Source organism: Mytilus californianus, unplaced genomic scaffold (assembly GCF_021869535.1).
Source record: "Mytilus californianus isolate M0D057914Y unplaced genomic scaffold, xbMytCali1.0.p SCAF_8, whole genome shotgun sequence".
NCBI lineage: Eukaryota > Metazoa > Mollusca > Bivalvia > Mytilida > Mytilidae > Mytilus > Mytilus californianus.
The window spans coordinates 51,255,139-51,270,628 of NW_026262734.1; the positions used below are offsets into that span (position 1 = coordinate 51,255,139).

The window sequence follows — 15,490 nt, forward strand, 5'->3', positions numbered from 1 at the left end:
AAAATCCAAAATAGTTGTTTTTCCTAACAGAGGTGTACTGAAAGAGAATGAAAAATGGTACTTGAATGGTAAAATAATAGAAATGTGTGATCAGTTTGTATATCTTGGTTTGTTATCAAATTATAAAGGAACTTTTACTGTAACACAGAAAACACTTTCTGAACAGGGTAGAAAGGCTACATTTTGTTTATTGAGTAAGATTTATGATGATTGTTATAATACTGAGACTTTGATATCCTTATTTGATACATATGTAACAAGTATTGTGAATTATGGTTGTGAAATATGGGGTTTTCATAACGGAGCTGATATAGAAACGCTTCATTTGTATTATTTAAAAAGAATTTTGAAAGTGAGAAAAGGGACTGTAAACCATATGGTGTATTTTGATCTTGGGCGTTTACCATTGTATGTAAATAGATATGTAAGAATGGTACGTTATTGGGTGAAGTTATTAGAATCTAATAATTATATATATATTGAAGAGTATTTATGAAGATATGTACAAATCTAGTTTTGTCAAACTGAATGATAAACTCAACTGGAGTTGTAAGATAAGAGACATACTAAACAGGTATGGATTTAATGATATATGGTTAGCACAAAGTGTTGGAAATAAACTATTATTTTTGTATGAATTTAAAAAAAGATTTGTTGATAATTATATAGCTGAAGGCTTGTCATTTTTTGAAAATACTTCAAAATGTAATTTTGTTTCAATATATACATGATGGACATACTTTGCAATTTTATTTGAATCGACCATTGAACAGTTTATTCCAGTCGTATGTAACTAAATATAGAATCAATTCACATTCACTTAATGTAAAACCTGAAGGATACTTTAATATTTCAGAAATGAGCGTGTTTGTACTATGTGTGATAAGAAAGTAATCGAAGACGAATATCATTTTATATAAAAATGTGATAAATATGTAAATGTCAGAAGTAAATATATTAAGATATATCATTATAGAAACCCATCTACTTTCCAGCTAGTTCAGTTATTATCTGTAAAATATATTAAGGAATTAAATAATCTGGGTAAATACCTTTATGAGGCAGAGAAAGTTCGTAACACTTAGTTTTTTGTTATGACCCTGTATTACCAATGTAAATTGTATGCCAAACTCTGTTTAATCCTATGACCTGTATTTGCTTTATATGGAATAAAGTATTATTATCATCAACACCATAAAAGTACATGTAATTGAAATGTAATTCAAAAGTTATTTAGCATTACATGCTTTTATCATTGTAATTAATTAAATTACCATTACATGTATTTAAAAAAAAATGTTCAATTACACATTACATTCATTTACATAGAAAATTGTAATGCATTACACTTAATTACCATTATATTTTCAATTACCCCATCCCTGCAAGTAGTACCCCTGACTGAATTAATTCAAGCATATAATTGTTGAAACACACCTCCGCCAAAAAGAATGTTTGTTCTGGTTGCATGTGGCATTGTTCATAAAAAATTGGGTTAGTCGGTGGAACTTTTTTCAACGCTTTTACAGTTAGTGCTTGTTAATCCAGATGATTTTAGGATAACTATTTATATGCTAAACTAAAGAAGAGCTTTTTTCAAAGTCGTTACTCGTTACTTGGGATATATATACATGATGTATTGGCAAAAGAATAGCTTTTTTACCCTTCACACAAAAACTAATAAATTTCACAAGAGACCAAGTGACACAGAAAGAAACAGTTATAGGTCACTGTACGGCCTTCAACAATGAGCAAAGCCTATAGCTATAAATTCAGAAATTATTGCATCCATTTATTTTTACGATTTTGTCATTTAAAACAAAAAATGCGATTTAATTTTTTGCGAAATTGACTAGAATCCTGTTTTATTCATATAAAAATTTTCAAAATGCGAGTTTAAATTATTGCAATTATAACCCTATGGCACTTTCACAAAAACAGAAACATCACAATAATTTCTGAATTTACATATTAATAGATTAAAAATAATGTTTTTGTCATTGTACACATGATAACAGTAACATACACATGATACTCCTTTTTAGCTCACCGTTCCGAAGGAACGGTGAGCTTTAGCCATCACTTGGCCTCTGACGTCGTTGTCGTCGTTTGTCTGGTGTAAACTATTTCAAACATCTTCTTCTCTGAAACTACTGAACCAAATCCAACCAAACTTAAGCTGAATGACCCTTAGGGTATCAAGAATAAACTTTGTGTTTTATTTTTTGTTTCGTCAAAAAACATGGCCACCATGGCTAAAAATAGAACATAGGGGTAAAATGTATTTCTTTGCTTTTGAAGAAAATATGAACATATCAATGGAATTTTTAAGCCATTCATTAATTTATATATTAAAAAGCAAAAATAATCATTGATGAAAGATTTAAGCAAAAATTTGCAGGTGAGCGATTCAGGCTCTTGAGAGCCTCTTTTTTATAGGAATTAACTGAGATGTACAGTGTATGAAAACTTTTTTCTGGAACTAGCCACATTGGCGAGCAGTTTTTCGTTTCAACTCACCAAATTAAAATCCCACTTGCCAGCTTGGTGAGTTTTTAAAATTTTGAACTCGCCATCTTATTCATACCTTAATGCAATGTTATAAACATTTTTCGAAAAAGGTTAATTTTAGTTTATCAGAAAATTATATCAAATGTCAGCTTGTCTGGCAAAAATTAGAAAACAGTCAATAAATGAAAAAAAATATACTCTTTTTTTGTTTCAACCTGTCCAATATTCATGATGTTATTTAATACACTTTGAATTCTTGCATTTGTCCATTCATGCCATATAAATGATATGATACACATAGAGGTCTTGAAATCTTTTTTCCCTGGTGGTCCTTGAGGAAAATATGGTGGTCCTCCCCTACTGAAAATGTAAAGTGGGATTTCACTAAAAATACCAGTGGAGTTTCATCAGAGTTGCATTGGAATACCACTGTATTACCACTGGGAAATTTGGTCGGTATTTTCATTGGACATTCATTGTTTTCCATTGGGATATCAGTGGAATATCCAGTGGGATTCCGGTGAATACTCGAGTGGAATACAGTGGAAATTCCATTGGAATACCAGTGAAAACTTCGTTGGAATACCATTGTTTTCCCACTGGACATTTATTGTTTTCAACTGGGATACCAGTGGTAATTCCATTAGAAATTGTAACAATCAACCAAAGAAAACCAGTGATATTTCAATGGAAATTGACATTTCCACTGAAATGTAAATATCATTTTGCATGCTCTGCTTATTTTTGAATGAATTAATAAGAAAACTTGAAATAAGACAATAACCATTTTAATGCAAGTCAACAATCAAAGAAATTACAACAGTTTATACATTATCCACATTTAAGACCTTTTAAACGAAAAGATCAACCTCTTTAAAATATTAATGTTGATAAATTATCATTTTTTAGTCAAAGATGTACATGTATTTACTTAATTGTACATGTAAATCATTTTTCTGGTTAAATCATTCATAAGTCCATGGTAACTTCTGGTCCTCTTGAAATCTTTCACAAATGGTTTTAATTTTCAATTTTACAAATTTGTTTATTTTGCATTAAACAAACAAAAATGTCCAGTTTACATGCATACGAAATACTTTGTCAGTTTGTTCAGTTTTCTTCATCATCCATTGATGTTATTCATGAATTAAGTCCAAAGTTTCTGCATTCCAATCCTGTTCCATTAAGTCTTCATCATGTTCATTGATTAATCTGAAAGAAAAAAAATCATACATCATAACATGCATAGAATTTTGAATTAAAATAACATTACAATACCATGCTCCAGTCTGCAATTATTCAAAAATATATGTTACTGGCATATTTTTTTTGTGTTTGTTTAATTTATTCACAACATTTATACACTAAGAGCAATTTAGACACATGTATGTCTATTGTCGAAGACTATGTGTTCTCTAGATATCTTTGGCTATAGTTGTTGGGTTGCTGTCTCTTAGACTTATAACACACATCTCTTTTTATCAAAATAGACTTTTATAGTTCATGGATCAGGTGTCTCTCAGAGGCCAAATAAAATAGTATGTGTGGTTCCAGTTACATTTAAAAAATGTTTCTTTTTCTCTGAAACTACTGAACCAAATCCAACCAAACTTAAGCTGAATGACCCTTAGGGTATCAAGAATCAAATTTGTGTTTTATTTTTTGTTTCGTCAAAAAACATGGCCACCATGGCTAAAAATAGAACATAGGGGTAAAATGTATTTCTTTGCTTTTGAAGAAAATATGAACATATCAATGGAATTTTTAAGCCATTCATTAATTTATATATTAAAAAGCAAAAATAATCATTGATGAAAGATTTAAGCAAAAAATTGCAGGTGAGCGATTCAGGCTCTTGAGAGCCTCTTTTTTATAGGAATTAACTGAGATGTACAGTGTATGAAAACTTTTTTCTGGAACTAGCCACATTGGCGAGCAGTTTTTCATTTCAACTCACCAAATTAAAATCCCACTTGCCAGCTTGGTGAGTTTTTATACGACCGCAAAAAAATTTTTGTGGTCGTATATTGGTATGACGTTGGCGTCGTCGTCGTCCGGCGTCGTCGTCGTCGACGTCGTCGTCGTCGTCGTCGTCGTCCGGCGTCGTCCTGCGTCGTCCGAAGACACATTGGTTTTCGCACTCTAACTTTAGTTTAAGTGAATGGATCTTTATGAAATTTTACCACAAGGTTCAATACCACAAAAGGAAGGTTGGGATTGATTTTGGGGGTTATGGTAATAACAGTAAAGGAATTAGGGGCCACAAAGGGGCCAAAAATAAGCATTTTTGTAACTTCCAGACATAACTTGTGTGTTAGTGTATGGATCTCTCTGACATTGTACCACAAGGTTCCATATCACTAAAGGAATGCTGGGATTGATTTTGGGGGTTAATTGCCTCCAAATTTTAGGAATTAGGGGCCAAAAAAGGGGCAAAAAACAAGCATTTTTCTAGTTTCATGACAATAACTTGTGTGTAAGTGTATGGATCTTTCTGAAATTGTACTACAAGGTTCCATATCACAAAGGGAAAGCTGGGTTTGAGTTTGGGGGTAATTGTCCTAAACGTTTAGGAATTTGGGGCCAAAAAGGGGCCATAAAACACATTTTTTTCTAGTTTCCAGACAATAACTTGTGTTCAAGTGTATGGATCTCTCTGAAATTGTACTGCAAGGTACCATACCACAAAGGGAAGGCTGGGATTGAGTTTGGGGGTGATGAATCATAATGGGGGTTCAAAAAATTTTGGGGGGGAATTTATTTTTTTTTCCTTTTTTTTCTTTTTTTCCTTTTTTGTTTCTTTTAAAATTTTCCATTTTAAGTTGGTTATTTCTGATTTATATTTAAAATCAAATAATAATGATATGGTAGGAGATACACACCAAACAGGATGTGTAAATTATTATATAATAAGTATTGTGCAATAGCAAGAAATTTTCAATTGCACAGTATTGCACAATAGCAAGAAATCTTCAATTGCACAGTATTGCGCAATAGCAAGAAATCTTCAATTGCACAGTATTGCGCAATAGCGAGAAATATCCAATAGCACAATATTGCGCAATAGCAAGAAATTGTCAATTGTACAGTATTGCGCAATAGCAAGAAATATTTAATAGCACAGGATTGTGCAAAAGAAGATACTTCCTATAAATTGCTTATTTCTTGACCAATTTCAATGGGGTTTTATTCTTGATTTCATGGGGTTCTTTAATATGCTGAATATAACCGTGTATTTAGTTTTTGGATTTTGGGCCCCGTTTTTAAATTGGTCCACATTGAGGTCCAAAGGGTCCAAAATTAAACTTTGTTTGATTTCATCAAAAATTGAATTATTGGGGTTCTTTGATATGCCGAATCTAACTGTGTATTTAGATTCTTAAATTTTGGTTCCGTTTTCAAATTGGTCTACATTAAGGTCCAAAGGGTCCAAAATTAAACTTAGTTTGATTTTAACAAAAATTGAATTCTTAGGGTTCTTTGATATGCTGAATCTAAACATGTATTTAGATTTTTGATTATGGGCCCAGTTTTCAAGTTGGTCCAAATCGGGGTCCAAAATTAAACTTTGTTTGATTTCAACAAAAATTGAATATATGGGGATCTTTGATATGCTGAATCTAACCATGTATTTAGATTTTTGATTTTTGGGCCCCGTTATCAACTTTGTCCACATTGAGGTCAAAAGGGTCCAAAATTAAACTTTGTTTGATTTCATCAAAAATTGAATTATTGGGGTTCTTTGATATGCCGAATCTAACCGTGTATTTAGATTCTTAATTTTTGGTTCCGTTTTCAAATTGGTCTACATTAAGGTCCAAAGGGTCCAAAATTAAACTTAGTTTGATTTTAACAAAAATTGAATTCTTAGGGTTCTTTGATATGCTGAATCTAAACATGTATTTAGATTTTTGATTATGGGCCCAGTTTTCAAGTTGGTCCAAATCGGGGTCCAAAATTAAACTTTGTTTGATTTCAACAAAAATTGAATATATGGGGTTCTTTGATATGCTGAATCTAACCATGTATTTAGATTTTTGATTTTTGGGCCCCGTTATCAACTTTGTCCACATTGAGGTCAAAAGGGTCCAAAATTAAACTTTGTTTGATTTCATCAAAAATTGAATTCTTGGGGTTCTTTGATATGCTGAATCTAACCATGTATTTAGATTTTGGATATTGGACCATAATAGGTGAATGTCCAATTTAAAATTTTTAAGTTCTTAGACCACATTCAATCTGTGTTAGAAACCTATGCTGTGTCAAATATTTAATCACAATCCAAATCCGAAGCTGTATCAAGCTTGAATGTTGTGTCCATACTTCCCCCAACTGTTCAGGGTTCGACCTCTGCGGTCGTATCAAGCTGCGCCCTGCGGAGCATTTTATTAAAATTTTGAACTCGCCATCTTATTCATACCTTAATGCAATGTTATAAACATTTTTAGAAAAAGGTTTATTTTAGTTTATCAGAAAATTATATCAAATGTCAGCTTGTCTGGCAAAAATTAGAAAACAGTCAATAAATGAAAAAAAATATACTCTTTTTTTGTTTCAACCTGTCCAATATTCATGATGTTATTTAATACACTTTGAATTCTTGCATTTGTCCATTCATGCCATATAAATGATATGATACACATAGAGGTCTTGAAATCTTTTTTCCCTGGTGGTCCTTGAGGAAAATATGGTGGTCCTCCCCTACTGAAAATGTAAAGTGGGATTTCACTGAAAATATCAGTGGAGTTTCATCAGAGCTCCATTGGAATACCACTGTATTACCACTGGGAAATTTGGTCGGTATTTTCATTGGACATTCATTGTTTTCCATTGGGATATCAGTGGAATATCCAGTGGGATTCCGGTGAATACTCGAGTGGAATACAGTGGAAATTCCATTGGAATACCAGTGAAAACTTCGTTGGAATACCATTGTTTTCCCACTGGACATTTATTGTTTTCAACTGGGATACCAGTGGTAATTCCATTAGAAATTGTAACAATCAACCAAAGAAAACCAGTGATATTTCAATGGAAATTGACATTTCCACTGAAATGTAAATATCATTTTGCATGCTCTGCTTATTTTTGAATGAATTAATAAGAAAACTTGAAATAAGACAATAACCATTTTAATGCAAGTCAACAATCAAAGAAATTACAACAGTTTATACATTATCCACATTTAAGACCTTTTAAACGAAAAGATCAACCTCTTTAAAATATTAATGTTGATAAATTATCATTTTTTAGTCAAAGATGTACATGTATTTACTTAATTGTACATGTAAATCATTTTTCTGGTTAAATCATTCATAAGTCCATGGTAACTTCTGGTCCTCTTGAAATCTTTCACAAATGGTTTTAATTTTCAATTTTACAAATTTGTTTATTGTGCATTAAACAAACAAAAATGTCCAGTTTACATGCATACGAAATACTTTGTCAGTTTGTTCAGTTTTCTTCATCATCCATTGATGTTATTCATGAATTAAGTCCAAAATTTCTGCATTCCAATCCTGTTCCATTAAGTCTTCATCATGTTCATTGATTAATCTGAAAGAAAAAAAATCATACATCATAACATGCATAGAATTTTGAATTAAAATAACATTACAATACCATGCTCCAGTCTGCAATTATTCAAAAATATATGTTACTGGCATATTTTTTTTGTGTTTGTTTAATTTATTCACAACATTTATACACTAAGAGCAATTTAGACACATGTATGTCTATTGTTGAAGACTATGTGTTCTCTAGATATCTTTGGCTATAGTTGTTGGGTTGCTGTCTCTTAGACTTATAACACACATCTCTTTTTATCAAAATAGACTTTTATAGTTCATGGATCAGGTGTCTCTCAGAGGCCAAATAAAATAGTATGTGTGGTTCCAGTTACATTTAAAAAAAAATTAGGGTAGGTATAGGTAAAGATTTTTTTTATTTTATGGCTTTTTTTTACATTGAGTCTATGGGAGTAACATTCTGACTTAAACAGTGAAAAATGACAAAAAAATCTTTAGGGTAGGCTATTGTTAAGACTAAAAAAAAGGTAGGTAAGGTAATTGGAACCATGCATATATTTTTATTTAGCCTCATATTATCTTTCCCTTTGTGTTGTGTTTGTTGTTGGTTTACTATCTGTGTTTACAGCTTATAGATGTGAATGATTAATGTATTTTTATTTCAAGTGTGGGAAGGATGAAAAAATAATTCAATAAGTACCTTTCAATAATCTTATACTCAAATTTCTTTTCTGCTGCTGGTTTGTTTGTTTTCATCGTGTTTTCATATTATTGAGTGGGTATTGATCGATGCACAGTCATCATTTTTGCAGCTTTGTACCTTCACCATGAAAAATCCCTTTTAATATATGGACAACCTAAAAAAAATATGTAAAGACATTTTATTAATAATTTTCAATTCTGGTCATGACCTGTATGCATCATATATTACTGATATTTATCATACAATGTACATATATAATTAAGAAGCTTCTTTCATTTAAGTATAAAGATTCTAAAACACAATATTAACCTTTAGGGAATTTTTGTGTTGCATGTCCATCCAAATCAGAACATGACAAAATTAAGTTGAATGTGCCGGAAATTGTGTAGTAAACATCTTTCCTTGATTGAATAAAATTATTATTACATTCCCCCTTTTCAGAACACCAAATGGTCATCCTCAAAGTGTGAACTAACGGAGCCTATGAATGAAACTAAAGGGGGTGTATATCTTTTTTTAAATTTTAATTAAAAATATTCATGATCAAATGTAAAATCTCTTAAAAATTACCTGTATCTGCTGTACGTCTGTCCTACATCAGCACATCGTCTCATCGTAAATTCTTGGTTCAACAGCTAATGTCATGCCTAAATGTTCTGATTTAATGTCTATTTCTTTATTTATCGAAGGTTGTTGAGTATTAATAATAATTAACATGATTAATGTAACCACAGCTGGACAGGATACATACTCGTACAATATTTTTAGTTTCAAATTTGAACACATTCCGTGAATTAATGATAACGACGATCTGATTGGCCGATCGGAAATCCCGGAAATTGAGTTATCCAATCAAATCAGCGGTTATATTTATAGTCTGGTAGAAAAAAATGGCAGCCTCCATGAATCAACCCATTTATACAAATTATATATAAATGAACTAACTGAAGAGCTAGAAAGAAGAGGGTTAGGTTTAAATATAGGTCTTGAATATTGTGGAAGTCCATTATGCGCTGATGATATTGTATTAATGACCACAGATGAAACAGAAATCCATGCAATGTTAAATATTGCCTACAAATTTTCCTGTCAGCATCGCTACAATATTCATCCAGAAAAGAGTACACTTATCAAAACAGAGAGGATAAAAACAAGCAAACAACAACATTCTATAACTCTGGGAGAAAAACCAATAAAAGAAGACCAACAGACAACCCATCTTGGCATTATCAGAGCAAGTAAGAATGAAACAAAACTGAATATACAAGAACATATCAGTGTAGCTAGGAGGACACTATATACTTTAATTCCTGTTGGACTAAATGGACAAGAAGGGCTAAACCCTATAACAGCATACAAAATATATCAAGCTTATGTGCTCCCAAGACTGCTATACGGATTAGAAGTACTATCACTGAATGCCACCCAAATGTCAGATTTAAAGCAATTCCACCTCAAAACTCTGAGATGCTTCCAATCATTGCCAATTAGGACATCTAGTGCAGCAGTTTATATGCTGTTAGGAGCCCTTCCGATTGAGGCAGAGTTGCACAAAAGACAGTTGAGTCTCTTGTATTCCATACTAGCATCAGAAAACACAAAGCTGAAAAATGTAATGGAACGACAGATGACCGTAAATGCAGGGAACTCTGACAGCTTCTTTTCAAGAGCACAAGAAATCCTGAATTTCTACAATCTACCATCAATAGCAGAATTCAAGGAACATCTACCCTCAAAAATCCGTTGGAAAAAAGATACTAACAGGAGCATTGCAGATAAGTGGTCAAACCTTTTAAAAAAAGAAATGGAAGAAAAATCCACACTGAAACATTGTAACATCCAAATACTTAAGATACATGAAGCCCATCCCGTATGGAGAACCTTACCTCCAGTAACATACGAGGTAAAAAAAGCGAACATTAAAGCTAGGTTTCTGACAGGAACATACCTATTACAAGAACATATTCAAAGGTTTAATGGAAATAGTGATGAGCAAAAATGCCTGCTGTGTCAAATAGAACAGGAAGACTTAATACATTTCCTACTAAGATTCCCAGCATTAAATGAACAACGTCAAAAAGTGTTTCCTGCACTTAAACAAGCTATAATGTGCAATATAGGCCAGAATAAGTGGCAAGAACACTTCAATTGAAACAAAGAATTACTAATGCAAGTAATTATTGACTCAAGCAAAGTACGGGAAAATATTCTAATTCTCAACGAAGAAACTTCAACAGAGATAGAAAGAATAAGCAAAAAACTGTGCTATGACCTCCATTGTGGAAGAACATTATTACACAAAAGGATAGATGTAGCAAGGCAGTTTGAGGCAAAAGACCCCGGGTGCGAAGACTAAATAACTAGAAATTAAAAATAAATAAAGTTAGTTAATTATCAGATAAATATCTTAAACGGAAACTTAGTGGAAGCTAAAATGGAAAAAGTAACACAAAAAGGAAAATTCAATATTTTAGTTTTTTAAAAGCCAAAATTGGTAATGTGGAAGATTAAATATTTTAGATTTTATAAAAGTTCTATGATTCCTTTAATCCACTTGGATATTGAACTGTAGAACAACTGGTATAATATAATAATACCGATGTAAATTCTGTACAGCAAAATAAAAATTATTATTAATTTTAGTGGTGTACATAGTAACGATAAATCCCAGACCATTAAATAGTAATCTATATTTTTATTTATTTTATTTTTTAATAATTTTTTTTTAATTTTTTTTACTCAAGAAATAAATAAACTCAAGCATGTCCTTTAGTTTTTACTATTAAATCTATTTCACTCCTTTTAGACCTGTGCATTTAAGATATCTTAACTAACAATATTTTATCCTTAATGTACATAAAATAGTAGGTGTAAATATTTTTATAATAGATTTTACATTACTACGTGATTTTAGGACAACAATATACTTTGTTTTTTAAGGATTGTATATATATATTAAACTAGTCCGTTCCAAGTTTTTAAACAATATTAATTGAAAATAAGGGCTTTCTTTTTTTTTTTTTTTTTTTTGTTTACCGTGTGACACGGGTGCTCCGTAGCGGAGGAATTTACTTAGAGAAGAGAAGAATGTAAACATGTGTGTTGAAAAACAACATTATAGACTACAGTTTCACGAATTTTCTGCTCAATTTATGCCGAAACACTGACATTTATCGTACAATTAATTGGAGGGGATTAAGTGAAATGTTTCTATAGATTAACTTGTATGACCCGAGTTCCAGTGCCGAGTTCAGGACATGAAAATGATGAAATATTCATCACACCGACAAAGTTAAGATACCGAAACAGTTTATAGAACAATGTGGAAAATGAAAGCCGTTCACTTTATTTTTCTCAAAAGAACAGTAGAGCAGTAACAGTTAATGAACATGATGAAGTCAAAGGAGAAATAATTATATTATTGTATACATGTAGACTGTAGTGCAGGGCAGTTGCCAGTACGGTCACTTGAAGAAAAAAACGGAGTTATCCTAACAATTCGTACAGACTGAGGATAATTTCTGCAACAGATCTGTTTAAAAACGGCCCTTTTAAGAGCCATGCATATTTTTCAAAAAGAATCTTAATTGTTTTTGTTCGTTAAATCAAACAGAATCTTATTCTCAACCCAATTTGATATAAAATATTCATTTATTTATTTATATTATTGCACATTTAATTTTATTTCTTAATAGTTAAAATGTATCCTTTCAATGTGTCATTCTCATAGGCTATATGGTGATGCATTATATTCACCCTACATCTGAGGAGCTACCATTTTACTTATTTTATATGGGGGGGGGGGGGGGGGGGGGGAGGGGGTCTTTCAGACCAAATGATTATTTTTATTTGTTGCTAGGCAAGTGATTTCATATTACGTTTAACCATGTAACTTTTTTGAAAAAATGTTTCATATACATGTATATATGTAGGTTTATGAAATATTCATTACATCCCATATATTATCATGATTATAATATTTAATTTCTTATCAGGCCAGCAAATCATATGTTACAATTAAATCCTTTATATAATAATCATTCACTTAATTATTTGAAAAATTTGAATTAGAAGTATATATTCCTTTAAATTTCTAAGTCCAAAATTCCACTGGAATATTTGCATTAAATCAAAAATCCACTGAAATATAAACAATAATATTCCACTGGAAATTTATTGGAAAATCTTTGGAAGTTTCATTGGATATTTCACTGATTTTCCATTGGAATTACACTGTGAAAAATATTCCAGATGTTTTGGATGAAATTCTAATGGGATTCCATCGGAATATTTTTTTCCACTGAATACCAGTGTAATTTCACTGGAAATCCAGTGGAATCCCGTACTCATTTTCAGTAGGGTCACTATTATTTCTATTACAAAATACTAAAATTGTGCCGGACCTTTACAAATTTTGTTGGTCAAATGATAATAACTTAAATCCCTAGGACTTATCACCTTTCAAGAACTCTGTACACATGATACATATACATGTAAAAATTATCATTGATTATTAAAATGATACAGAAATAAAGCTAAAATTAAAAATCTATTTGATCAAATTGTTAATTAACTAGTACATGATCATAATCTGAATGATGTTTTGTGTTCTAATGGTATTACATGTAATATGCTTTAGATTAACATGGTTAATAATGATCTATCACAATAATTTTAAATAGGTGCTGAAACATGGAAGACAGCTTTACCATTCCTAGTCACGTAGATGACCTGACAAAATGTATGTATGAACTACAGCAGGAAGGGACATTCTGTGATGCAGGCCTCGAGTGCAAAGATGGGGTCATATTTGTTCATAAACTTGTTCTATTGGCATGCAAAAGTCCATATTTAAGGAATCAATTGGCGTCTGAAAGTCAAGGTACAAGAGTTTATGTCAGTCTTAAGAATTATTCATTAAAAACAGTATGCTGTTTGGTGCAGACCCTTTATACAGGACAGTTAAATATTTCCCAGGAGAACAAAGTAAATTTTAGACTTTTGTGTCAGACAATAGGGCTTAACAATATAAAATCTGCTGCTGAAAATTTTATTCAGCAAGATCAAAATATTTATGAGGTCCAAAACATAAACTCATTTTGTGCTGTTCAAGTTGAAGAGGAAATATCAGAATCACGGGATGGGATTACAGCACTAGTGGCATCTGTCAATCATGGACCAGATGACAACTTTGTTGACAGTACAAATACTGTTGATAATGTAGAGGATCTCAACTATGACAACAGTGATCCTAAAGTTGATAGTTATATGGTGAAAAGGAGTCAAGATTCAGAAGGAGAAAGGGCGGCCGACAAATCTTTTGATCCGCCCACCATGCCCACAGGAAGAGAAACCAGAAGCAACAAGAGAAGAAAAATTGTCCATAATGAGAACACTTCACAAGCAAAAGACAATGCCACCTCATCTAATGTGGCAGAAATATTGACCATTGCAAGACAGTTGTCTGGAATAGATGAAGCCCAGCCATCTAAACCTGCTTCTTCTTGTCTAGATCAAACTAAATCCAGTTTATGTTCTCTATGTACAAAAAAATTTGTCAGTGAAGAGGAAAATGTTACAGATTCAAGCAAGACAGTTTGTACAGAATGTATGGTTTTATTTAGTGGAGAAACCAATGATGACCAAGAGGTGGGAACTGAACAAGACCAAACACAAAGTTACAACAGTGAAGATGGTGGAGAATACAGTAAAAAGGTATTAGTAATGATCATTTAAACTTCTTCTTATACAATTTTTATAAGAACGCAAATTTTTTGCATTCTTATAATGCTATCATGTCGTCATGGGTGTCATCGTCCAACAACTCATTTGGTTTCCGTACAATAACTTATGTTTAAGTGAATGGATCTCTAAGAAATTTTACCAGAATGTTCAATACCACAAAAATGCAAAAGGAAGGTTTGGATTGATTAGGGGGTTATGGTACCAACAGTTTAGGAATGAGGGGCCAAAAACAAGCATTTTTGTAGTTTCTGGACAATAACTTGTGTGTTATAAGTGTATGGATCTTTCTGAGATTGATTTATACAAGGTTCCATATCACAAAGGGAAGGCTAGGATTTACTTTGGGGGTAATTGCCCCAAATAATCAGGAATTAGGGGCAAAAACATGCCTCATTTTGCCATTAAAGGAGCACTATGGACCCATTCCTCAAACTGTAACAGGCATCAAAATAGTGCTACATGTGTATAATATGTATAATCATGATGATAATTTATAGCAATATGTGCAAGACCAACTTATCAGCCATTTTTATTTTCACCAAACATCTCTCAGATTGTTTAGAAGCATTATAGCTATAGAGGAAGTATTGACTGCTTACAGAATATGGTTATCTTGTTATCCATTTATCAGATGCATCTGGAAATGTCATACAAAACTGGTTGTAATGTGGTCACATTTTTAAGGCAGTAGTTGAAATTGAATTATTTTTTATTACTGCCATAATCATGATTTGAATCTTTGAAATATTTTTATAATTTGTCAATTTAACACTAAATAAACATTTTTGCTAAATGAAAAAAGAATTAGCATGTTTAGTGTAGTATCTCCACATATGATTTCAGTTGGAGTTGTTTCCCTTTACTGACATGTTGAAAGGCAATAATCCAATTGCCATACTGGCAATGACGGGTTAACTTTCGTATGTAATGAACAAAAATTACAAGATGTACATTTGAACATATTTGAATCTTGTGTACAAATGTACCATGTGTACATGTACAT

At 31.7% G+C, this 15,490-nt stretch overlaps 1 protein-coding gene and 1 long non-coding RNA gene across 8 annotated transcripts in view; one reads left to right on the plus strand and one right to left on the minus strand.

Moving 5' to 3' along the window:
• LOC127712216 (zinc finger protein 33A-like) overlaps positions 1-15,490 on the plus strand; it is an 81,665-nt gene that overhangs the window by 54,799 nt on the left and 11,376 nt on the right. For 2 of the 7 annotated variants that reach the window (XM_052218525.1, XM_052218522.1), the window contains exon 2: positions 13,425-14,457. The exons of 3 other annotated variants lie outside the window; for them this stretch is intronic. In XM_052218525.1, the coding sequence (XP_052074485.1) occupies positions 13,435-14,457 (1,023 nt within the window). In that variant the 5' untranslated portion in view covers positions 13,425-13,434. Of the gene's footprint in view, positions 1-2,306; positions 2,548-4,299; positions 4,496-13,424; positions 14,458-15,490 lie in introns of those variants that run through there. 2 more of the 7 variants (XM_052218524.1, XM_052218523.1) reach the window with 2 other exon arrangements.
• Positions 2,977-9,395, minus strand: LOC127712237 (uncharacterized). Its single transcript, XR_007986998.1, has 3 exons — positions 9,313-9,395; positions 8,740-8,896; positions 2,977-3,723 (listed from the first exon to the last, which is right to left on the minus strand). It is a non-coding gene; the product is annotated as an uncharacterized LOC127712237 (long non-coding RNA).